This window comes from Orycteropus afer, unplaced genomic scaffold (genome assembly GCF_000298275.1).
Source record: "Orycteropus afer afer isolate SDZICR_OR568_19922 unplaced genomic scaffold, OryAfe1.0 scaffold00600, whole genome shotgun sequence".
Lineage (NCBI taxonomy): Eukaryota > Metazoa > Chordata > Mammalia > Tubulidentata > Orycteropodidae > Orycteropus > Orycteropus afer.
In genome coordinates, this window is record NW_006922187.1 from 37,778 (window position 1) to 62,707 (window position 24,930).

General features: G+C 42.1%; 1 protein-coding gene across 1 annotated transcript in view; it reads right to left on the reverse strand.

Moving 5' to 3' along the window:
• Positions 1-5,348: 5,348 nt before the first annotated feature.
• USP24 (ubiquitin specific peptidase 24) overlaps positions 5,349-24,930 on the reverse strand; it is a 201,450-nt gene continuing 181,868 nt past the window's right edge. The window contains exons 60-68 of the mRNA XM_007956287.2: positions 22,432-22,553; positions 21,712-21,825; positions 19,340-19,405; positions 17,048-17,114; positions 15,569-15,647; positions 13,565-13,640; positions 13,084-13,170; positions 12,619-12,729; positions 5,349-5,411 (exon numbers count right to left, since the gene is read on the reverse strand). Of these exons, the coding sequence (XP_007954478.1) occupies positions 5,349-5,411; positions 12,619-12,729; positions 13,084-13,170; positions 13,565-13,640; positions 15,569-15,647; positions 17,048-17,114; positions 19,340-19,405; positions 21,712-21,825; positions 22,432-22,553 (785 nt within the window). The remainder of the gene's footprint in view (positions 5,412-12,618; positions 12,730-13,083; positions 13,171-13,564; positions 13,641-15,568; positions 15,648-17,047; positions 17,115-19,339; positions 19,406-21,711; positions 21,826-22,431; positions 22,554-24,930) is intronic.

Genomic DNA, 24,930 nt, shown 5'->3' on the forward strand with positions numbered 1-24,930 from the left:
CAGGTACTCCCACCTCACTCAGGCATCACTTCTTCCTCACCCTGAACCAGCGTTGAACACTTCTTGCCCCAGAGAGTCTGCATCTGCCAGCCACCCCAAAGGGCTGATGCTGTCTCAGATCCAGCCAACACTTCAGAATGTGTGAAGTACTTTTCTGACCACATTCTCAAAGGTTTTCAAAGCAGTCCTGGATAAAGGGAGGGCCTATTCCACCCATTGGACAGATGGGGCAAACAAGGCCAGAATGAGCCCATCACCAGCTGCCAGGAGACCTTGGTTCAAGTTCTTGCCTTTTCTCTCTGGGTTTTCCCCATGGGGTCAGTCATCTCCATGAGCCCTCCTAGCCTTGCTGTTAGGACTCGCCTCCTGGGAGACAGCTCTCCTTGAAATTCCTAGCTCTTGTGCCCACCCTGAGCCACCAGCAGTGGCATCAGAGACCCAGCCAGAGGTAGGAGATGTGTCCCAAGTGATCATAGGACCATGCCTTTGCTTCTCCCAGCTGTCTCCACTGTGCTGCCTTCCAGGCTTTGTTACCTGCTCAGGACTGGCCTGCAGTAACACTGTCCTGGGGCTTACTCTTCAGTTTGAAGTGGAGGGCCACACGATAGATATACCACCTCACCCAGCCCTCTCAGCCCATTAATGGAAGAAACTAGAAACCAGAGAGAGGGCATGCCCACAAACTCACATGGCCATAAAGTGAGGTGGTGCTCAGATAAAACCCACATCTGGCCAGCTCTAAAGCCTAGTTTCTTTAACCTTCACCAGCTGGGCCCCCATTTTCAGAGCTAACACTGAGGACCCCAGGGGAATGCAGATGTGATGTAGCAGTATGCAGTCAAGAGCCTGTGCTTCATCCTGCTCTTGGTCCCTGTGGGAGGGCACTTTGCCTATGATTACCCTGGCCCAATTCACTGTGACCTGGGTGGACAGACCCTGAGGGGTTTGGGTGAGGGGCCTGTCCCTCTTTGAGCACCCCTCCAGCAGACACGCATATATTTACCTTTTTGGTCTATTTGTGAACAGCGCCCTCTGTTGCATTTTTATAGCAAGACGCTTTTCTAGATCTGTTTTGCTTTTGTAACAAGGTATTTATTCTGGGTTTTGTAGTGTTTTTATTATACGGTGACTTTTAAAATAAAAGTTTTGCTATGACTCTTGCCTGGATTTGAGTGTCTGGGGTAATGCTTTGCTTATACTAAACCCCAAACCAAATTCACTGCCGTCTGAATCGATTCTGACTCAGAGTGACCAGATAGGACAGAGTAGAACTGCCCTAGGTTTCCAAGGTTGTAAATCTTTACAGGAACTGACACATTTTCCTCCCACAGAGTGGCCACTGGGTTCAAACTGCTGAGCTTTTGGTTGGCAGCCAAGTACTTTAACCACTGTACCACCATGGCTCCTTATTTACTTTGGCTTTACGAACCAAAGTATTCAGTAAGTGTGTAGAAGCTGGTAAAGTGAGTTTTTTCCTTGCATGTATTCTAGGAATGTAATCAGTGTTTTCCTATAGTTTCCCTAACTCCAAGAAGTTAGGGTTCCTCTTTGGTAACTTGTCCCTTATTCTAGCTGCTCTATTGTCTATGCCCCCCACCAAACTGAGCTCCCAATGTACTCTTCATTCATATCTCCCCAGTACCTAGCACAGAGTGAAGTATTTATTTATGGAATAAATTAGTTACATGGTGCCAGATGCTTCTGTAACCAGAAGTCAGTGCTGTGTCTGTGATTTGAAATTATGACGCCTCAGACCTCTTTGCCAAGCGTAGTCAACCCATTTGGTGGGACTTCCTAATCCCCTGCACCCCACTGTGCATGTGGACAGTGCAGTTGTCTTAGGCAAGGTCTAGCTCTACAAAGCCTGTATCCTAAGTTGTGAGGGACTCCATTTTCAAAGGGAAAATCTGCTCGAATTATACTTTCTGACAATCTGTGCCCGATATGGAAGGTGGTGTTCAAGAGCTCACAGAAGCTAATGGACTCGGATGCCAGGAAAGAGTGGCATCTGTGTGTACTGTGATACCAGACCCCCTCTCCCCCAAGACAGCACAAAATCAAGTGTCAGTCTTTTGGATATCTACAGTCTGACAGCTCCATGATTTCAGAGAAGGGAACAACTTGCCTGTTGCAGATGGCTGGCAGGTGTCACTGGAGAGTAGGGGAGGAGTGGGTGTGGGACACAGCAAGAGGAGGAAGATCTGGACTAGCAAACCTCCCAGGGATGTGTGAGCAAAGGCAGGATGCTAGGAGTAAGGGTGGGACCCATGGGGAGAACCAAGAGACCTAGCCTGGCCAAGGCACGTGATTTTTGCAGGGGACCACTTAGGAGGGACCTGAAGGCTATGATGGAGACATAGGCATGCCATCCGCCAGAGTTCAGTATCCTCATCCAAGCTTTGCAAATGAATTCTAAAACAGCCAGACTATGGAGAAGAATGAATTACAAAAAGCTTGGTGACTCATAAACCCCCTATATTAAAAAGTGGGCCTGACTGCCAATGTTATCACAAAGTTCTCCAAGGAAACACTGCACTGTTTGGCACTAGGCCACCAGCCCAGGATGCCCCCGTCCCCGGCTATATTCTGACATACGGAGAAAAATGTCAGTGAGACTCCAATTTTACATTTTTGAAAAATTTATTTTATGCTCCTAGAAGCTGAGAACTCTGCCACTCATGACCCAAACTTAGAATTAAGACTCTTCCTTAGCTTATCTACTTCCTTTTGAAATTTTATAAACAAGATTCTATACACAAGAGGTAGCAGAGGAAAATTCCAGTCTGCTTGTTCCAAGCTCAAAAGGTAACTGCACACACCTCAATGTTAGCAGGGAGGGTGGGGCGCGACAGGGCGAGTCTGATGCCGTAGTGCTCTGGGTCCCACAATTCACTGTAGTTGTGAGTGACCACACGAGCACTCCAGGAGTCACAGGCGGCATGCCCACTGGGATGCTTTTGTTTTCTTTCCCAGGACATCTTTAATGGGCAGAACCGGCCCCCCTTTGGGAAGGCCTTCACTAAGGGAGCTTCTTGAGAACACACAGCATTGAGTTAGTTGTGCAATTCCTGCTCGATCTGCAGACCATTTTGAAAGATTTATAAAAACATCTTCATCCGAAAAATTGGCAGTAAAAATGACAACTCCTCTCAGGTAAGCCTGTGGTAATTGTCACTTAGTTGAACTACATTAAAAAAAAAAAAAGTCATCAGCAGGTTCATAGACTACAGCTGTTCGAAATCAAGTGGTTACTGGCAAAGTGGAAACGATGTTCATTGCACCAACAACATAAGCAAAATTAAGCAAAACGTACACACTATACAGAGTGATTCTGATGAGGCTTTACAGGGAGGATAGCAGGTGCAGGGACTGTTTCCATAGGAAATAACGGGACCCAGAAGTGGCTAGTGCACTCCTGCATCTGGGCTCCTGAGAGTGCAGTTGCCAGTGATGAGATCCCAAGACATATCACCACCAGCATTTCAATGTCATGTCCCAGTAACTTTTTTTGTGAGGATTCGGGGTGGAGGTGGAGGAAGAAGGATGAGGCAGGGTAGGGCAACAATAGGGCATGGAGTATTTAGGTGCATAAAATCAATTTTAAAACATCACATTTGAAATTGCAAAAACATCAGAACCATATAAAATTTGCCAACCGCCTCTGTCCATTCCTCTGAGGAAACAGTTCTGGTCTTAAATGCCGGCCCTTCCACCCACCCAGTGTATTTGACAACAACCAAAAGCAGCCTGCAGGAAGTTACAGAATTAATCACACACTGAAGCCTGACTGCACAGTAACTTTCAGCAGTTTTATGTGAAACGACTGGCACACAGAAAAGTGCACAGCAATGAAAAGCTGTCTGTTCTGTCACGGGTCTATACAAAATGCAAAAGCAACCAAAAAGGCACTTTGGGACTGGCTGCGCCTCTTTGACTTGGCAAATCTAAATGACAATGGCATCTGGCACTTCTTAAGGCTCCCCTAATTCTGTGCATGGTGAGTTGAAAATAAGGCAGAATATACAACTAATGGCAGAACAGGGCTGAAATATGCGTGTGCAACTCAAAATACAAAATGTACAAAATTCATGAATTCTAAAGGCATCACCATCCCCACCCCCAACACCAAAAGCAGCTGGTATCTAACCTGAAATGAGTGAGTGGTGTGGCCACACTTGGGAAATACAATTAAACGGATGGTTGTTCAATTGCTTTCTGGTTATTTCTGGGAAATGAATAAATCTTAAGCCTTGTCCCTGTCTTTTCAGTGTCAATTAGTCATGTTGAGGAGAAACAAAGTCTCAAATTCCTCCTCTGCAGTCAAATCACTATGAAACTCACACAGCGGTGTCTCCCAATTCAAATACTTAACTTCACATATAACCAATACCTGGAGTTTCAGTAATAAAGGGTTTGTTTCAAGCGAAAGCAAATGATTGCAGATCACATGACTTAAGACTACAGTTTATTCAATATGTCTCCAAGCATTAAAAAGATGATTCCATGAAGTCAAAATGCCATAAAATTGTATCTTAAAGTGCTTTTTATTTTGGTATTTTTCAAATTTGTTTTGGGAGCAACTCTTAGCTTCTTTACTGACTGATGTCAATTAATGCACCCTGTACTACTAGAGAACACAGCATTTATTTATTGCTCTTTTCAATCTCAATTGTATCAGAAAAATACCTTAAAGAGCTTAATCATTTCCAATTTTAGATCCTGGTAATATTTTACTGAGATCCAAGCTTATGCCCAGAGCTTAATCCAAACCCTTCTGAAATTCTGTACAAATAGGGAGACATATTAAATACAAAGGTCTGTGTAAACTGAATTCTTTAGCTACTATTTTACAATGAAAATGAATTTTATCACTTATCTTTACATCATTTTAAATTGGATATTCCTATTCAATGTTATTGTAGGATTCAAAATGTGCCCCCACACATCTAAAGGCAGTTTTTTTTTTTTAAATATAAAAACCAAAGGAATTCTTCTGTAACATAGAGAAAGCAATAGCTTTATCCTCACTGTTATATGTTTATGTAACAAAAACGTCTGCCACCGGCTTTATTTCCTAAAATTTCCACAAAAATGTTAATCCACAAGTGGACTGTCCCCTGGGACAGCTAATCCACATGCTGGAGCTCTCCGTCCGCCAAACAGCCCCGAACCTTCTGGTGGCCAAAGAGTGCTTTCTTTTAAAAACACAGCCTTCCAATGGCATGGAAGATTCTCCCAGTTCAATCTCCAGGCTCTTCTAAAGGTCTGAAGGGGAGATTCTGACTTCAAAAAGGTGCTGGCATCCCTTGACTGTGCTCTGGCTCCTCATACCGTCTGCATATGTTCCTCTAAGGGTCCACATCGTCAAGGTCACCTCTTAACTCACCAAGCATCATGGGTGATTCAGAGCTCTGGCAGAAGAGAGGGAAGTTAGAATCGTACACACCCACTCCTCATTTGCCAACATGGTTAGAGCCCAAAGACCTATCCAGTTACATGAAAACTGGCATCATGAGAAAGTGGAGGATGACCATATCACCTCACCGCAAGTGTACTGTGAACGTCCTGCTGGGCCCCTCCTGAGGTCATCTACCACTGCCACCTCCCTTTCCCCTGTATCACCTCAGGAGAGCTAGGTCCCCACTGCTGGCCACAGGGGAGGGCTGCCCAGTCTTTCAGAGCCAGGGCAGGCCAAGCATTGACCTCTCCCATCCCTGGGGTCCCCCTCTCCCTCTCCTGTCCTCACTGTATTTTCAGGATGCATGGCCCCGGCTCATTCTTTCAATGACCCCAAAACGTCCTTAGTAGCTCTCTCAGGGGTAGGGGCTCCCTGTGCATGGGCAGGCGGGCCTAGGTGCCGCAGGAGGGATGCACACTGCCCGCTGGGTCTCCCCATTGGGTCCCCATCTGAGCATCTCCTGGCTATTGCTGGACAGCCCTGTCCTCCTCTGTCCCCATGTCACCATAAGAATCAACAATCCATAGCTTCCTCTGAGGCTATAATGGCCAGGACTGGCTCCTGCCCTTGATTTTAAATCTCAGTTACTGCAGGCCACCCATCCACTGACCCCATCCTCACCTAGGAAGCCTGTCCTGCCCTCACCTATGCCTGTCCAGGTGCTGGTCAGCTGTCATGGCAGAATATCCCAACTCAGGGCTCCTGACCATAGCCTGGCCAGTCCTGCTGCCCCTTAGGGCTGGGAGCTAGGGCCAGGCCCCAGGGTCCTGCTTCCTTCTTGGCCCCAGGGGTGGCCCATCTTCAGGGCACTAGCTGCTGCTGCCCTGGCCTTAGCCTACTCTGGACATCCAGGATCTGCCGGGCAGTGTCCATCTCACTAGCCCCACTTCAGCCCTCCTTGTTCTACCCAGCACCCCAGTAGCTTGGAAAGACCATGTCCTATCTCCCCTCCTGGGCAGTGAAATACTATGCAATGTGAGCTTTCCTTCTATGTGCATATGGGATCTGCCAGTCAGGGAACCTGTCAGGGACCTTGGTGTTTGTTACTTACTGCCAGATGTACATTGTTAATGTGCACAATAATCAGATAGACTTTTTACTATTGTCATGAATGTGAAATGTCAGATAATGAGAAAGTCCGTAAGTGAGGAACAGGTATATATTAAAGCTAGAGAAAAATGTCCCTCTGTGCCAACTGACCTGTGTTCTGTTATTTAGACATATCCTCACCTAACAACTCAGTTTAATGTCTCTCAAAGGGTAATGAATTATAGTAACATCTTATAATATTTGATAATCCATGATTATGTAAAAAACACTTTGAAGCAACTCATTGATTTGCCTAAAGTCACAATGTCACACAACCCCACAGGCAAGCACCAGAACACAGGTGAACAATGTGACAAAACAGAGGGGGCCGGCTGTGCGGGTGTCTCTCTGTGCCTGGCTCTCTGCACTGTACCACACAGCCAAAGATGGGCCTGGCTCACTCCTGGGTTGGAATTCTGTCTCTGTCACTAACTATGTGCTTATCATCTGCCTTGGGACAGATCTAGCTGGGGTGGGGGTAAGAAAGAAGAACAGGGAAGGTCTCTCTGGAGAAGTGACATGTAAGCTGAGTGGGAGCTGGGGTGAGTGAGAAGGGCCTGAGATGGAAAGGCATGAAGTATATTTGATAACCTAAAAGAAGGTCATTGTATCTAGAATTTAGAAAATGGGAATCAGGGTCAGGGAGAAAGAAGTATGTAGGGACCAAAACGAGCAGAACTGTGTTGAGGATTTTGGGTTTTATTCCAACAGTAATGGAAAACAATTAAAAGGTTTGAGTAACTGCACTGGAGAGAAGCAAGAGCGGAGGCAGGGAAGTTCTTCCAGAGATCCAGGAGAAGAGGGTGCTTATGGCAGGTAGAAGTGGAAAGGTGTGTAAACGACCTCCAATCTGACAAGACTGGGAACATCGATGTGCAGGATGCTGGGCAGGCGCCTGCCTTGAAGGTAGACAGGGAGCTACTTATAAAATAAAGAATGCTGAAGGAGGCCAGCTTTGGTGGGAGTGGTGAGGATGGGTGGGCATGCTGAATCTGAGGTATCCTGGAGACATTATTAAGGAGAGAGGTGATGTTCAGATATGGAGCTCAGAAGAATCGAGACTGTGGGTGTGGATGAGAGAGGAGTGAGTGAGGCGTCGGAGTGCACAGGCTAGAGACTTGAGGAACATTTTCTGGTGGTCAAGAAGAGGCTAAACCAGAAAAGAGACTGAGAAAGGACAGCCAGAGGGGTTGGAGGAAAACTATGAGGGCCAGGTGTCATGCATAGAACCCTGGGAACAGTGATTCAAAAGGGAGGAGTGACCGGTAGTGCCAGATTCTACCAAGTGGTCAACTAAGATGAGGACTGAAAAATGCAGGCAATTTGCCACTTTAACTGCTTAGCTGTAGAGAAGGCAGTGGGAGACAGGCTGGAAGAGGTTGAAGGATGAGGAAAAGAGAAAATGGAGCTAGATAGGTTTATATCATTCTTTTGAGAAGTTTGGCGGTGAAGAAGAGGGAAGAGGGCAGGGGATATGAAGGAAGAGGAGAGGTCCTTTTTTAAAGGACAGGTGTGAACTGAGTGTGCTGAGACACCATTGGAAAGGATCTGGTAAAGGGAGTGGTTCAAGATACTGAAGAGGCAGTGAAAAAGACAGAATGTAAGGTTTCTGAAGAGGTAGATAGATGGGAAGGAGGCCTTGGGTGGCAGGAGGGTACCACCCTTACTGTAACAGGGAAGAGATGCTGATGGAAGCTGGTATGGACGCAAGGAGGGTGTTGTGTTTGGGAGCCAGCAGCTGCAGGAGTTCTTGTCTGATAACTTATTTTCTCTGCAAATAAAGTAGGCGATGAGGTAAACTACACTGCTGAGAGTCACCTTGGGTTACATCCTATCACCTGGATGACCTTCAGTTTCTCTTCTGTAAAATCAGGGTAATAGCTAACTTGCAAAGTTATTGTAAGGATCGCTAAGGCAAGGTCAGTGGCTCGAACCTGCCAGCCATTTGATAGGTGAAAGTCTGCTTTTATAAAGATTACAGCCTTGGAGACCTTATGGGGTTGTTCTACTCTGTCCTACAGGGTTACTATGAATTGGACTCAACTCCATGGCAGTGGGTTTTTTGGTGTTTACTCTGTGTTAGACACGTGCTGAGGCTCCAGGAGACTGCTGCCACAGAAGGCTACAAATTGGCGGGGAAGACCCAATCAATATAGTTGCATTCACACTTACTTCATTATTTTGTACATAGCAGGTGTTCAATAAACATTTCTTTCCATTTTCTACTACAGTGATCAATAGTAAAAAATTTCCTTGTTTCTTTAAAAGTATGTGAGACGAAGTCTGGCCATTTTGCCTCCAAGGAGCATTCTGGTTGCACTTCCTCCTGGATAGACCTGCTAGTTCTTTTATACCAGGCCACAGTACTTTCAACATTCTTTGCCAATGCCACAACTCAAAAGCATCAACTCTTCTTTGGTTCTCCTTATTCACTGTCCAGCTCTCATATCCATATGAGGCGACTGAAAATACCATGGCTTGTGTCAGGTGTACCTTAGTCCTCAAGGAGAAATCTTGCTCTTCAGCACTTGAAAGAGGTCCTTTGCAGCCAATTTGCCCAGTGCTATGTCGTCTGATGTCCTGACTGCTGCTTCCATTGGCGTCAATTGTAGAACCAAGCAATGTGAAATCTTTGCCAACTTCAATCTTTTCTCCATTTATCATAATGCTGCTTATAGGTCCAGCTGTGAGGATTTTTGTTTTCTTTATATTGAGGTGTAATCCACACTGCAGACTCTACTCTGCAACCTTCATCAGTAAGTGCTTCAAGTCATCCTCACTTTCAGCAAGCAAAGTTGTATCATCAGTGTATCGTAGGTTGTTAATGATTCTTCCTCCAATCCTGATGCCACATGCTTCTTCATATAGCCCAGCCTCTTGGATTATTTGCTCAGCATACAGATTGAGTAAGTATGGTGAAAGGATACAACTCTGACACATTCCCTTCTTGATTTTAAACCATGAAGTGTTCCCTTTTTCTGTTTGAATGAAAGCCTCCTGGTCTATGTACGGGTTCCTCATGAGTACAATTAAGTGTTCTGGAATTCCCATTCTTCTCAATGTTATCCACAATTTGTTATGATCCACACAATCAAATGCTTTTGCATAGTCAACAAAACACAAGTAAACATCTTTCTGGTATTCTTTGCTTTCAGCCAAGATCCATCTGACATCAGCAATAATATCCCTTGTGCCATGTCCTCTTCTGAATCCAGCTTGCATTTCTGGAATTTCTCTATCAATATAGTGCTACAACTGTTTTTGAATTATAATTATCTTCATTAAGATTTTACTTGTATGCGATATTAATTATATTGATAATTTCCACATTCTGTGGGATCACCTTTCTTTGGAATGGTTACAAATATGGATCTCTTCCAGTCAGTTGACCAGGTAGCTGTCTTCCAAATCTCTTGGCATAACCAAATAAGTGCCTCCAGTGGGGGCATCTGTTTGTTGAAACATCTCAATGGGTATTCCGTCAATTCCTGGAGCCTTGTTCTTCACCAATTCTTTCAATGCAGCTTTACTTCTTCCTTCAGTACCATTGGTTCTTGAACATATGCCGCCTTCTGAAATGGATGAAGATTGACCAGTTCTTTTTGGTACAGTGATTCTGTGTATTACTTCCATCTTCTTTTGATGCTCCCTGCATCATTCAATATTTTGCCCACAGAATATTTCAATATTGCAACTTGAGGCTTACATTTTTTCCTCAGTTCTTTCAGCTTGAGAAATGCTGAGCATGCTCTTCCCTTTTGGTTTTCTAAGTCCAGGTCTTTACACATTTCATTATAGTAATTGGCTTTGTCTGCTCGAGCTGCTCCTTGAAATCTTCTGTTCAGCTCTTTTACCTTCACACTTCTTCCATTTGCTTGAGCTACTCATCGCTCAAGGGCAAGTTTCAGTTCTGTCATCCATTTTGGTCTTTTCTTTCTTACTCGTATTTTTAATGACCTCTTGCTTTCTTTATGGATGATGCTCTTGATGTCATCCCACAATTCCTCGGTTTTCAGTCACTGGGGTTCAATGCATCAAATCTATTCTTTGGATGGTCTCTAAATTCAAGAGGGATATAATCAAGGGATATATTTTGGCTCTCGTGGACTTGTTTTAATTGTCTTCAACTTCAAGTTGAACTTGCATATGAGCAGTTGATGGTCTGTTCCATAATCAGCTCCTAGCCTTGTTTTGGCTGAAGACATCCAGCTTTTCCATCTCCTCCTGCCACAGATGTAGTCAATCTGATTCCTGTGTACTCCATCTGGCAAAATCCACGTGTATAGCTGCTGTCTGTGTTGTTGAAAAAAGATAACTGCAATGAATAAATCGTTGGTCTTGCAAAATTCTATCATGTCATCTCCAGTGTTACTTTTGTCACCAAGGCCAAATTTTCCAACTACCAGTGATTCTTGTTTCCAACTTTTGCATTCCAGTCACCAGTGATAAGCAACACATTTTGATTGCAATTTTGGTCAATTTCAGACTGCAGAAGTTGATAAAATTCTTCAATTTCCTCATCTTTGGCTTTGGTGGTTGGTGCATAAATTTGAATAATAGTAGTATTAACGGGTCTTCCTTACAGATGTATGGATATTATCCTATCACTGACAGCACTGTACCTCAGGTCTGATCTTGAAACATCCTTTGTGATGATGAATGCCATGCCATTCCTCTTCAATTTGTCATTCCCAACATAGTAGATCATATGGTTGTCTGATTCAAAATGGCCAAAACTGGTCCATCTGGTGGTGTAGTGCCTAAGGCACTTGACTGCTAACCTGAAGGCTGGCGGTTCAAACCCACCAGCCACTCCTCGGAAGGAAGATGGGGCAATCTATTTCCGTAGTGATACTGCCTTGGAAACCCAAGGAAGGGTCGCTATGAGTTGGGTCTGACTCGACAGCACAGAACAACAACAACAACAACAATGCCTAGGATATCAATCTTTATGAATCCATTTCATTTTTGACAACTTCCAATTTTCCTAGATTCATACTTTGTACATTCCATGTTCCAATTAATATTAATGGATATTTGCAGCTGTTTCTCTACAATTTGAGTTGGGCTACGTCAACACATGGAGGTCCTGAAAGACTTACTTTATCCATATCATTAAGGCTGGTTTTACTCTGATAAGGCAACTCTTTCCCAGTCCTATTTTGAGTGCCTTCCGACACAAGGGGCTCGTCTTCCTGCACTGTGTTGGACAATGTTTCCAAGCTACTCATGAAGTTGACCAGTAATGTATCAGACATAATGGTATTCATAAGGTTTTCCCTGGCCAATTTTTGAGAAGTGAATGGCCTCTTCCTTCTTCCTAGTCTGTCTTAGTCTAAGCTGTGTCGAAACCTGAGCACCATGTGCAACTCTGCTGGTGTCTGAAACACCAGTGGCATAGCCTCAAGCCTCACAGCAATGTACAAGCCTCGCAGGATGACACACTGACAGACAAATTTGTTTCCCTTAGCTGTTGGAAACCTCTGCACTCTCCCCTTACCTGATTCCTACCTGGAATCTGCCACTCTGTGGTCCCCAGACATTCCCTCCCTTTCCTGGCTCTAGGGGGCTTGGGGCCTAGCCTTGCCTCCTATCCCTTTTTTACCTGGATATCCTGCTGCTCCTGAGGTCCCTGAGTATAGCATTGTTGTGATCGTTATGTGCCGTTGAGTTGGCCCCAACTCATAGCAACCCCCCCTTGGGTTTCTGAGCCGGTATCACTATCGAAGTAGATTGCCCAACCTTCCTTCTGAGGAGTGGCTGGTGGTTTGAACCACTAGCCTTCTGGTTAGCAGTCAAGTGCCTTAGGCACTACACTACCAGAGCTCCCTGAGTATAGCATTAGTGAGTCCCAAACTGAGATTTCAGTTTCTGAACAGTTTTGCTTGCACCAAGAATATTCTTACATCATAGGGCACCCATCCAGAGAACTGACTACAGGGCACGGCTAGGGGCTCTTCAGATGCACACCCAGAGGAGACTTTTTCTTTTCTGAGATAGAAATTCTTTTCAGAAACTGAAGAGCAAGTGCTGCCCTTTCACACACCACCATGCCCATACATACAACATACCTGTTGTAAATGCCTCTCTCCATTCTCGTTAGCAGGACTGCTCTCTGACCCATTACTGCTTCCTGATTGCTCTTTTTCATTCAATAAAGCTGTGGCATATGCTAATGTGTCCTGCAGGAGATTTACACACAAGAAAAAGTTATGGGGTGTTCAGAAGTAGCAGGAATTATCAGGGAGGATGACCCTGGGAGACTCAGGGATTAGGGGTTTCACAGCTCCACCTTGGCCCCACGCTGAGACCAGACTGACCAACGGGAAGAAGCTCCTTTTTTCTAGGCAAGTGACTTGCACAGATCTGTGTAGATGTAAATGAATCTGCTGTCTTTTCACAGATGCGATGGTTTCTCCTGCTCTTTCTTGTGTTCAATCTACACCTCTCTTTTTAAGGCTGTTATTTCTTAGAAACATACTGAGAAGCCTATGAAAAAGGTTTTGAGCCACACCAAACAGAAAGACAATCCTCACCTGAGCTGAAATTGTTCGCTGAAAGGTTTTTCCAGTTGACGTTTCATTAGAGACATTGCTCTGGGGTGTCCAATAATGTTCTGACATCTGAGATGAAAGGTCAAAAATGTCATCAGAGTTGACAAAACTCCCATGACTCCATATTCGTGTATAAAAAAGCACGTAAAATATAGCTAAAAGTGGGTATAAATCTATCATTCTTGCTACTACGTCAAGAAATGACTTCATAAATGATTCATGTCCATTCACAAGACTTCAACAAAATACTTTTAATATAACCATTCCTACATTTCCAACCTAGAAACCTGTCACATGCATTAAGACACTAACTTAATGCATCAAGGCAGGCATTAACTACACTAAAGAAAAGCTTCAAGTGTGAAAATACCTTAAGGTTAGTTTCTAAGATATTTGAGATTTTTTTTTCTGGATAAGATGTATTGTTATGATATATAGTCATAAAAGTTCAAAAGTCAATTACCTTCTTTTGTAACCACTGTACAGCCCAACTCCAATGATGAGAATTCTCTTTGAAATATTCTTTAGCTGCAGGACACCTGGCCATTGAAGAGTGCTTTCATTAGCTAAATGCTTTCTCTGCAACTTGTTTATACTTTTCATTTTGAAACACATGCTATTTTCATTAAAATTCAGTTATCTGCCTATTAATTTTTTACCTTTGTTTGAATAGGTAATGCATTCAAGGGTTTAAACTTCAAAAGGCACTAAATGATAAATATATAATGAAAATTCTCCCATCTATCTCCAACTCCCAGATTTAGTTCTATTAAAATTCCAAGTGAGAAATGAAAAACAAAACAAAAATCTCACAATAAATTGCTGTATGCTCAATAAAGAACCCCTTGGATATAGTAAAACTTAGTTTTTAATTCTTGTGACTTGAGTGATAAGAAATGAATGGAATTACGGGGAAAACATTTTTAAAGTGTGGCCTTAGAGTCTTTGCTCTCTACTTTAAATTTACATATCTAAAGAGCTATTACTCATATTTGAAGACTATTGAGAATGTTATTGCCATTAATGTGTGTATAGCATGGATGTGTGATGGATATGGAAGTGCACATAAAGATTTCTTTGTTTCTTATTATTTTTGGTATTTGGACTGAGTTATCTGATGGTATTAGATATACCATCTGGACCAACACTACTTTGAAATGTCACTTTTACTTACAATGACATGCTGCAACATCAAGTCTAATGAATAAATCCACAATTGTGGTAGGATGATATTCATTTGTTTCCACAATACTATGTCATGCATAGGAGCTCTGGTAGCACAGTGCCTAAGGCACTTGACTGCTAACCAGAAGGCTAGCGGTTCAAACCCCCCAGCCACTCCTCGGAAGGAAGGTTGGGCAATCTACTTCCATAGTGATACTGCCTCAGCAACCCAAGGAGGGGTCGCTATGAGTCAGGTTTGACTCGACGGCACATAACAACAACAACGTGTCATGCATAGGACAATGCATTTTTTTAAAAAAACATATTTTACTGAAATATAATTTATGTATAATGAAATACACAAAACTGAAGTGACATAGGTCAATGAGGACAATGCATTTTTATGCATTATTTCAAACGGGCTCTAATTTTTATCTCTTTAGAAAGCTCAGACACATCAGAATTAGCCCCAAAGACTTATCATTCTTATTCTTATTTTGGCACAAGTCTAGGGATGGCAATTTCCATGCCTAAGAATAGGCAAACATCTGGAGCAGATAAAATTAAGCCATGAAGGCTTAGGGAAAGAGTTAGTGATGGTAGTGTAGTCTGCTCTGTAACCTTGGGTTATTACACAGCCTTCCTTCTGTTTTTTTGTTTGCCTATGTACAAAATAAGGGGGGTTGAACTAGCTAACCTAAGGTTCCTTCTAATACCAGGGACCTTTGCTTTGAAGTCAACCAACCTGTGCTTAGGTACCACCTCCATGATTCTAGGCATGTCACTTAAACTGTGTGTGATATGGGACTCATGACAGTACATAACCTCATACAGTTCCTGCAAAGTTTAGATAATTTAGGACAAATCCTTAGCCCAGCGCCTGGGTTCCTAAGTGCCCCATAGTCATAGGTGACATGATTTCTTTTCTTGAGAGACCATTTTGAAATCGAGAACCTGGAGTCTGAAAAAGCTGGTGGCTCTTTCAATGAGGAAAGAGGCCTTGAGTGAAGATTCATGAACTCGTGTTGTAAGCTGCCCAAATCTGCTTTGATTTCTGCCATCCCCTACAAAAGGTTTGGCTGTTTAGCCTTTTTTCTTGAATTGTACAAGATCTGCCACTTTTCTGAGACTCCTCTTCACCCTCTTTGAGATCACGTCACCAGGTTTCTGTACCTTCCAAGCAAACATGTACTGACTAGCTTAGACTCTCTAGGTCCCAAAACAAGGCAGAATTTTTTCCAGTCGTATTTGATCTGTAACTCAAACACCATTCCCCCTGCCTGCATGTCAAGCCAGTACTTACTTCTGAGCAAGAGTTACAAGAAATTTGACACACTGGTAGCAGCGACTGCTGTCCACGTGATTACTGTGGTGCATCAAAGCTAAGGGGAGAGAAGAGGAAATTCTTAACAAAAAGCACTAAACGGAAAGTGGGTCTTAAATAATAATAGGCTCTGTTTTTGTGCAAATTTATGACCTATATTGATAAGCCAATAAGAACAACTTAAAGCCTGGTGGTGCCTGACTTAATAGGATTCCCAAATTCTAACGGGTAGAAACACTACTTTAAATAGTGCTCAAAAACAACCACGGTGGTGAAAGCCTGAATTCTAGAGGAACTAAAATTTATTCTTGCTGATTATTCACCTAGAAACCTCTAAACTTCACACACCATGCTACTGAGAAAATAGTAGGTACAGCACTTTAGTCTGACGGACAGAAAATTATGGTATTCGTTTAGTTCACCATGTATTTCCTGAACCTGCTGCTTTGTATTTGAAGGATTTATAGAAATACGACACTGAGGCCAGGCATGAGTCTAAACATCTCAAGAGCCTGGGCACTGCTCTGAGTAGAGTTCCCCATTCTTGGGGGTGGCCTGGAGAGTGGTAGCTACAGGGTATTTTCTAGCTTAAGTCTTCTTTTTGCAATATAACTAAAACCTACTGCCAGGGAGTCAATTCCCACTCACAGTGATTTTTCAGGACAGAGTAAAACTGCCTAAAAGGGTTTCCAAGGCTATACATCTATGGAAGCAGACTGCTTCATCTTTCTCCTGTACAGCAGCTAGTGGGTTCAAACTGCTGACCTTCTGATGTGCAACTGAATACTTTAACCACTGTCCCACTGAGGCTCACTTCTGCAATATAAGGGGTCCGTAAATCTCCTCTTACTACATAACAAAATCTAAAACGACTCAGATTAATTGCAAATACAGGTGGATGGTGGGAGTTGGATAATTTTTTTTTTAAAAACCAAATCTTTTCTAATAGCTCATTAAAGCCAATTTACTCTTCTGAAAAAGAAAGCCCTGCCAATACATTTTTATGAGTAGACAGTGGAAAAGTGGGTAAATTCCAACCACAGTAAAAAGATAATCACATTTTCAGTGCTGGGCAACATTCTGAGTTTATGGTTTTAAGTTGTTCCCTCCCTAATGACTGCAGAGTGGAATGACAGGTTCCCTGAATCAGAAAGTGGCCTTTAGCTTTCTGAAAAGTCACAGATCCCTGAATCTTATATGACCAGGTAAAAGGACCCCAAGTTGCATACTACTGATGAAAACTGAGTGTCCAGGGTGGTAAGATGCTGTGTGGCTGTAAGTCTGCTGATGAGAATGTGGGAATCTCAATGGCCCTGACATGACTTCCAACATGCTGTATTTACTGCTCTAAGCCAAACGGGCAGTGGGAAGCAGGTCTGTCAGTGAAGAGACTGGCTAAAACAACAGCAGGTCTACACATTCCCCACTGCCATTTTTACTGAGGCCAGGCATACTTGCCTAGCAATCCATTTTCTGTCTCAAACACAAATTTGACTCGCTCTACTTGTATGGGATCTTCAATGACCTGTGAAAGGAAAGAAACAAAGATCAGTAAATGAAAGAAGGAACATATAGCCACTGGTCCTTTTTCATAACCCTATTCAACAATTTAGTTTCTTACTTTAAAAACCCAATAGGACAGGGAGACAGCTCAGGGGGCAGGAGAGTATGGAGGGATGGACACTGGGAAGAGGTAACTATGGGGAGGAAGTGGGAGGGGAGCTGTTGCATTGTGGTAAACTGTGGTCAATGACATGAGACAAAGTATATGTGAACTGCTGTATGGAAAGTGAATTTGCTCTGTAAATCTTCACCCAAATCACAATAAAAAATTAATAATAATAATAATAATAAAACCCAATAGGAATATATGTCATTGCCACATATCTTTAAAATATCTTAAATTTTTAACTAAAAATGAAAAACCATTAAGTAATATTTGAAAATCCAATCATTTCCTGTCTTTATGTACCAGCTCCATCTATAGTTCTCTGCAATTATACAGAAGTATATTTTATAACCCTAAGCATAAAAGATTCATAGTATATAACATGTTTACTAAAAATGTGTTAGATGTTTTGCTTTATTACAGGCAAAACTCATTAATGTTGATATGAAAGGCTGGATCTATCTTAGTCATTGCTGTTTTTCTAGTTCTTGGCAATGAACTGTGCACAGTGTAGTAAACTATGAGTTTGTTGTTGATGAGATGAATAATAAAGTCCTACCCCTGAGAACTAACAATCTTCTAAAATTTGTAAAAGCACTAGGACTGAAAGGAGGTAAAGGACCAGAGAATCGTTTTGATAAATGGCACGCATGATGGCCTGTCTTATTCAGAGCATTTATTAATGCCTATTCTGTTGCAAGCTCTAGAGTAAGTATTTGAGATCTAAAGGGAACATAGTCTCTCTTTCTCTTTAAGGAGTCTCTGAGCTAGTTTCTCTCATTAGCTTATGATAAACCAATCCCAAACTTTTTGATTCACTTTCCAAAATACTTCTTGGTCTTTCTATCCTGCTGACTCTTCCATAGTGCAAGCCTTGTTATTTCTCACTCAGATTATTGCTGTGGACTCCTTTGCAGTCTCTCAATTCCCAATCTTGCTTCCTTCTTTAGCCTGGCCTTCAAAGGGATTCCTTTAGGGGATCTTTCCTAAAGCACACATCAGGTCATGTCATGCTCCAGCTTAAACCCTTTCATTGTTCCCCATCACTGACAGCAGGGATTGCAAACTTAAATGCCTACTAAGACCAGGAAGACAATTGAAATGAGTAGTGCTGCCTAGATACCAGAAAGTGAGGAGCAGTGAGGACAGTGGGGAGTAGGGGACCACATGCCTCATTAAGAGGGAGGTTACTGCCATTGCCCTTATTGACTGTGGAACGCAGGACATGGGACCGATATGGCCAGATTGCTGGAATTTTCAAAATAGGCGGAAATTCAGAAATCAGCAAAACTAGGATGCGGGCCGAACAAACAGGCCTATAGGCTTGAATGTGGCCATCAGGCACCTTGGCCTATAGCAAAAGTCCACATGCCTTAGCATGGGTAGCCGAAGTCGTTAATGATCTGGTTTGGGGTTTCTTTTCCCAAGCTCAAGTCAGCTCCCACTCCTTCTAGTCATATCATTTACTTAAAATCACTCAGCTCCTTAGCATTTTGGTAGAGCCAGTTATCAGGCTCAGATCCTGGTTATGCCACTTATAACCAGGTAGCTTGGGGCAAATCAATCCATCTTCTGTTTCCAATATACTACTATATTTCACTAATTATAACTAACCCCCCCAAATAGCTTTTATAAATTTGTTTTTAGTAGTACATTAAAAAATTATGCTTGGTATAATCCTGGTGTCTTAGATTTGATGAAACATTGAGCCACTCATTTACCTCTGAGGGTTAGCATGAGATTTAAATGAGATAATATCTGTGGGTAACACAGTGCCTTATCCACAGTAAGGCCTCAATAAAGGTTAACCATCACCCATTACTTCATTCTTTCTTCTCTGCAATGTAAGTGCTGTGTACTTATCTGGCTCCTTCCATAAGCTTTGAGTTCCTGAGGTAGGATTTTATTACCGCTTACCTCTAAATCAATAATGCACAAAGCACATGACAGATCTCTATGAGGAGTCAATAAATGCAGACCAAATGAATGGAAAAACAATAAAAAGGACATGTGACTTTTTATTTATAAATACATGTTACCCAATATCTAAATATAAGTGAGTCAGAACATTTATGACTTACCAAAATCTCATGAAGTAGTTGGAATGTGTTCTTTAATTCATGGGGTGGAGCTGTTTCTAGTTGGTTCTGAAATATTTTTTAAAAGCATGAAAATTTCAGTAACTCTTCAGTGCAAAGCACACTAGAACAAGAATCAGTAATGTCGGATCCAAGCTCTAGTTCCACTACTATCTGGCTGACCTTAGGCAAGTCAATTCCCTTCTCTGGGCTTCAGTTCCCCCAAATGCCAACTCCAGGGACTGAAATAAACAACCTCTAAAGACCCTTCCAAGGAGCTCTGGTGGCATAATGCCTAAGGTATTTGACTGCTAACCAGAAGGTGGGCAGTTCAAGCCCACCAGCCACTCTGCTGAAAGAAGACTGGGCAATCTACTTCTGTAAAGATTTACCACCTTGGAAACCTAAAGGGGGTCACTATGAGTAGGAATCGACTCAATGGCAGTGAGTTTGTTGTTTTTTTTTTTTGGACTCTTCCAGTTGCAATACTCTGTGATGCTTTACTATGAAATTATGAATAAGGAGGGAGGAAGAAAAGAAAAGGGAGAATTTTAAGTCACTAAACAAACCCAAAGGAGCTCTGGTAGAATAGTGCTTAAGGCACTTAACTGCTAACCAGAAGTCTGGCGGTTCAAACCCACCAGCCACTCCTCAGAAGGAAGATGGGGCAATCTACTTCCATAGTGATACTGCCTCGGAAACCCAAGGAGGGGTCGCTATGAGTCGGGTCCGACTTGACGCCACATAACAACAACAACCAAACCCAAACTTGTATGTATATTTTATTTATACACAATAAATGTATTTTGTTCCAGAAAAGGCTGATGCAGCCATGTGAATGCAAATGAGAATGCTCTGAGGTAAGTGTGCTATAAAAGAAGTACATTAAAAAGTCGGCTTAGAAATAAAAAAATCTCCCAAGATACACTAAGTGAAGAAAACCAAGGTTATAAAACTCATACTCCTTTGTGTACTTTAATAAATTTATACACATAAATGGTAGAAAGGGACACTGCATTATAATATACACTTCCAAGGTACCAGGTACAGTACCTAAGTAAGCCTTCTCCATATATTACCTCATAACCTATGAAGTCAAGTAATATTTCCTCCTTCTCTGCAGAGGAAGAAGCTGCCCAAGGCCATATAATAAGTAAACAGTAAACACAGTTGCATAATAAATTCACAGAGAGAGGCCTGGAAGGAAACATATAATGTGACAATATTAGTTGTGAAGTAGGGTGGAGAAGAAGGGATAAGGCTGGTGGGTGGTAGTCAAAGTGGACTGTGTATGTATGTTCTACTATCTTTTTTTAATGTTTTAATTTCTGACAAATATGTTGTCATGTATATCTAAGTAATTAAAAATGAAGATTAAAAAAATATAATAATGAGGTTTAAAGGTTTTTCTTGTAAAGGTAGTCAACAATTAAGATTAAGTATGGGCTCTGGAGCCAGGCTACCAGGTTTAAATGTCCACTCTGCCATTTCATAGTTGTGCAGCCTTGGGCAATGCCTCAGTTTTTTCAGTTACAAAATGGTGATAATAATAGCATCTACTCTACCTTCATAAGACTACTTGAGGATTTGTTGTTGTTGTTGTTATGTGCCGTCAAGTCGGCCCCGACTCATAGCGACCCCTCCTTGGGTTTCCGAGGCAGTATCACTACGGAAGTAGATTGCCCAACCTTCCTTCTAAGGAGTGGCTGGTAAGTTTGAACCGTCAGCCTTCTGGTTAGCAGTCACGTGCCTTAGGCACTATGCTACCAGAGCTCCACTTGAGAATTAAGTAAGTTAAATATTAATATGCTCAAAATGGTGCTTGGTATGCAGTAAGTGCGATACATATAATACTAATGACTACATTAATCAAAAAAAGGAGCCCTGGTGGTAAGTGGTTAAGTGCTCAGCTGCTAACTGAAAGTTTAGCAGTTTGAAACCACCAGCTGCTCTGTAGGAGCAAGCTGAGGCAATCTGCTCACCCAAAGGTTTACAGCCTTGGAAACCCTACGGGCAGTTCTACTCTGTCCTACTGGGTTGCTGTGAGTCAGAATCGACAGTAACCAGTTTTATCATAATCAAACCTTCATAATTAACTATATTGCTATCTCAGAAAGTGAGGGGAAAGAAAACTACTTTTGATTTTTAAAGAAAGAATCGGAAATTGGGAAATTTTTTTTGCATAAAGATAGCCATCATAGTGTTGTTATTATCTATTACTGTTAATAGTTAAAAAGCAGGACTGTACTATTTTTCACAATTAGGAAAAACAGTTAAGGTTGTTAGGAAGTATAATGCCTGGGAATGAAGGAATGCTTTCCTAGAGCCTCAGCTGAGGGCTGTCAGGCTGCCCCTAGGTTTTCCGGAGGTGTTACCTTAATGAAATGCAGCATAGTGAAGGAGAAATGTTCATTACAGAAACAGCAGTACACCACCATCTCAATGAGGGCCAGGAGTGAGCCTGTCAGCTCCCGCAAAGCAAACATCACCTACAGGGAGATACAAATGGAGTTATCTTTCCCGTGTCACAGTACATAGTTGATCTGTGGTTAATTGACTTTAACTGAAATTTAACATCTCCAACAGGGTCTCACATAGGGTATGTCAACTGCTAGAGGTCTATGGATACATTTCAGGGTGTCTAAGCTTTCTGAAATTTAACATGATTTTGTGGAAATGTGTACCTTTTTTCCAAGAAAGAATCAGTTTCATCACAGTTTCAAAAGCAAATATCCCCAAGAGATTAAAGTAATCACAGACAGATCCAAAAAAACACATTATGTTGAGTTAGAGGGGAAAAAAATAAAAAGAACCAAAATGAAGTATACAGCATAGCACTATGGATGCAATTTTAAAAACCAGTATGATACACTGTTCAGAGATTTATATTGATGTAACTCAAGCAATAGACAATTGACCAGAAGATTCAATTCACAAGTGAGGGTAGCTCTGGGGGTAAGGGACTCAGATTGAGGATGGGCCATATAATATTCTTCCTTAGAGTAACATGCAAAATATATTAACAAAAGGAGTTTTTCCTCAAATAGGAGAAAATAAAATAAAAAGAAAATGACTTTAGCATAATAAGTACATACCTCTAACAGGTAAGGCTTCCCTTCAGACAAGAACAACAAGGCTTCTACTTCCTCATGGAGAGGCAGCAGAGGGCTGGAGGGAGCAATGCTAATGGGCGTCCGTTGTTTAAATATACCAGGAGCTTTAGGAAACCAAAGAAACAAAGTCCAAAACAAACCAAGCTCACTTGGTGTTACTTCATAAAATAAATACCCATAGGGCAATGTGACTCTCTCAATATAAAATTGCTGAGTGCTGAAGACCTAATCCATCACAGTCCAGTGGGAAAGCCAGAACATGTAGATAAGAGAAAATGTTTACATATTTCTTCAATGTATGCTAAAACTGTAGGTGTGTCTATTAATCTCTCTACATTCCTGGTATCCCAAACCCAAGACAACCTTTCAAATATAAACAGTATATGAATAAAATGTCCAAAGCTTCCCAGAGAGACACTGAACCAACACACTTGTGTTCCTCAAACAACTGTCCTCAAATAACGGCTAACATCACCTATGACAAGCAGAATCAACCCATACGGAAGAGGTTACATCGTTTGCTAGAAAAACAAGGACCTACACTCCAATTTTCTTTTACAAATCTGTCTGAACTCACAGATTAGGAGGCTTCATCTTTCTGGATAAATGTGTCAGAGTTTGAGAGTGCCTTGAGCCCCAGTGTTCCTTTAGAGAGTTCACAAGCATTTCTAGAGCAGAGTGATGCTCTGTGATCTTCAGTCTCATGTCTCTCAATCTTTCTGTTCAGAGGATGTTAAAAATCCTACCACAGGGGAGGTCGTAGAGCACATACTCAGGGCTCAGGCTGCTTGTGCTCTCATACTGGTTGCTGTGACGTTTATGTGAGACCTAGCAGAAGGCACTAACCCTCTCTGAATCTTAGTTTCCTCTTCTATAAAAAACAAATCAAACTCACTGCATTGAGGTGATTCTTATTCACAGCGACCCTTTAGGACAGAGTAGAGCTGACCCATAGAGTTTCCAAGGCTGTAAATCTTTACAGAAGCAGATTGCCATGGAGTGGGTGGTGAGTTCAAACTGCCGACCTTTTGGTTAGCAGCCCAATGCTTTAACCACTGTGCCACCAGAGCTCCTAACCTGGACAGGAATAATATCCCTCATAGGGCTGCCATAAGGACTAAATGCAATTAATAAATTTAAGGCACCATGTAAAGGCACAGCATACAGAAAACACTGAATAACATCTCAGCTGCTTTGTTTTATTACTATGGTTACAATTGGTGCTGTCATGACAAGGCCGAGGAACAATATAAAAATGACAATACATAAACAGGTCAGAATACAGGATAACCATATAGGGAAAAAGAATTGATTCCTCTGGATTATGGTGGTGGTGAAGAATACTGAAAATACCATGGACTGCCAGAAGAGTGAACAAATCTGTCTTGGAAAAGAACAGCCAGAATGCCCTTTAGAAGTGATGATGGCAAGCCTTTGTCTCACATACTTTGGATGTGTTATCAGGAGGGACCAGCTCCTGGAGAAGGACATCATGCTTGGTGAAGTAGAGGGTCAGGGAAAAAGGGGAAGGCCCTCAATGAGATGGACTGACACATCAGCTGCAATAACGGCCTCAGGCACACAAGGACTGTGAGGATGGCGCAGGGCCGGGCTGCGTTCCATTCTGTTGTATGCAGGATGACTTGACAGCACCTATCGGCAACATGTCTTTGCTACATTAAATGACGAGTGTGCTGTTGGTTCTGGGTGGCAAAGTAGGAAATGCTACTAATTCAATACGTGTTATATTCAAAGATATTTCAGTGGCATAGCTTATATCTGAATTGTAAAAAAAATCTGAATTTTCACATGGTAATAGCATTTTATCTCATTAATCCTTACTACACCTAGGGGAGTTAAGTATTTATTTTCCTCCTAAATTGTATTCATTTTTGTTGTTGAGAATACACACAGCAAACCACACACCAATCAACAGTTTCTATATGTTCAACTTAGTAATGCTGCTACATTCTTCAGGTTGTGCAACCATTCTCAACCCCCTTTCCTGAGTTATCTATCCCTCCTTCATCTCATAAATTCACTGCCACCTAACTTTTTTATCTTTTGAGGTGCTGTTGTCAGTCTGATCCCATGTAGACAGTTCTTAAAGCAGCATAATGCTCAAGGCAGTCCTTTTTTTTTAAACTAGTCAAGCTATCATTCTGTTTTAAGATGACTTTAGGGGATATTTTTGGTTTAAGATTTAAAGATTTTCTCAGGGCAATAGTTTCACAGATTCATCCACACGCCATGGCTCCAGAAATTACAGTCCACGAGAATCTGAAACTCTGCTCTGCATTTCCCTAAAGTTCTGCTTTAAATATTCCCATTTTGTACTTATTAAGAAAGTGTCAGGTGACTGGGTCAAGTTCACGTGGTGTAGTACTTATGTTTGTGTGTCAACTTGGCTGGGCCTGGTTGAGTAGCTGGGCAGCTGGTGGTAGTTATTCCCCATGAGGAGACTGGCAATCAACTCCATGG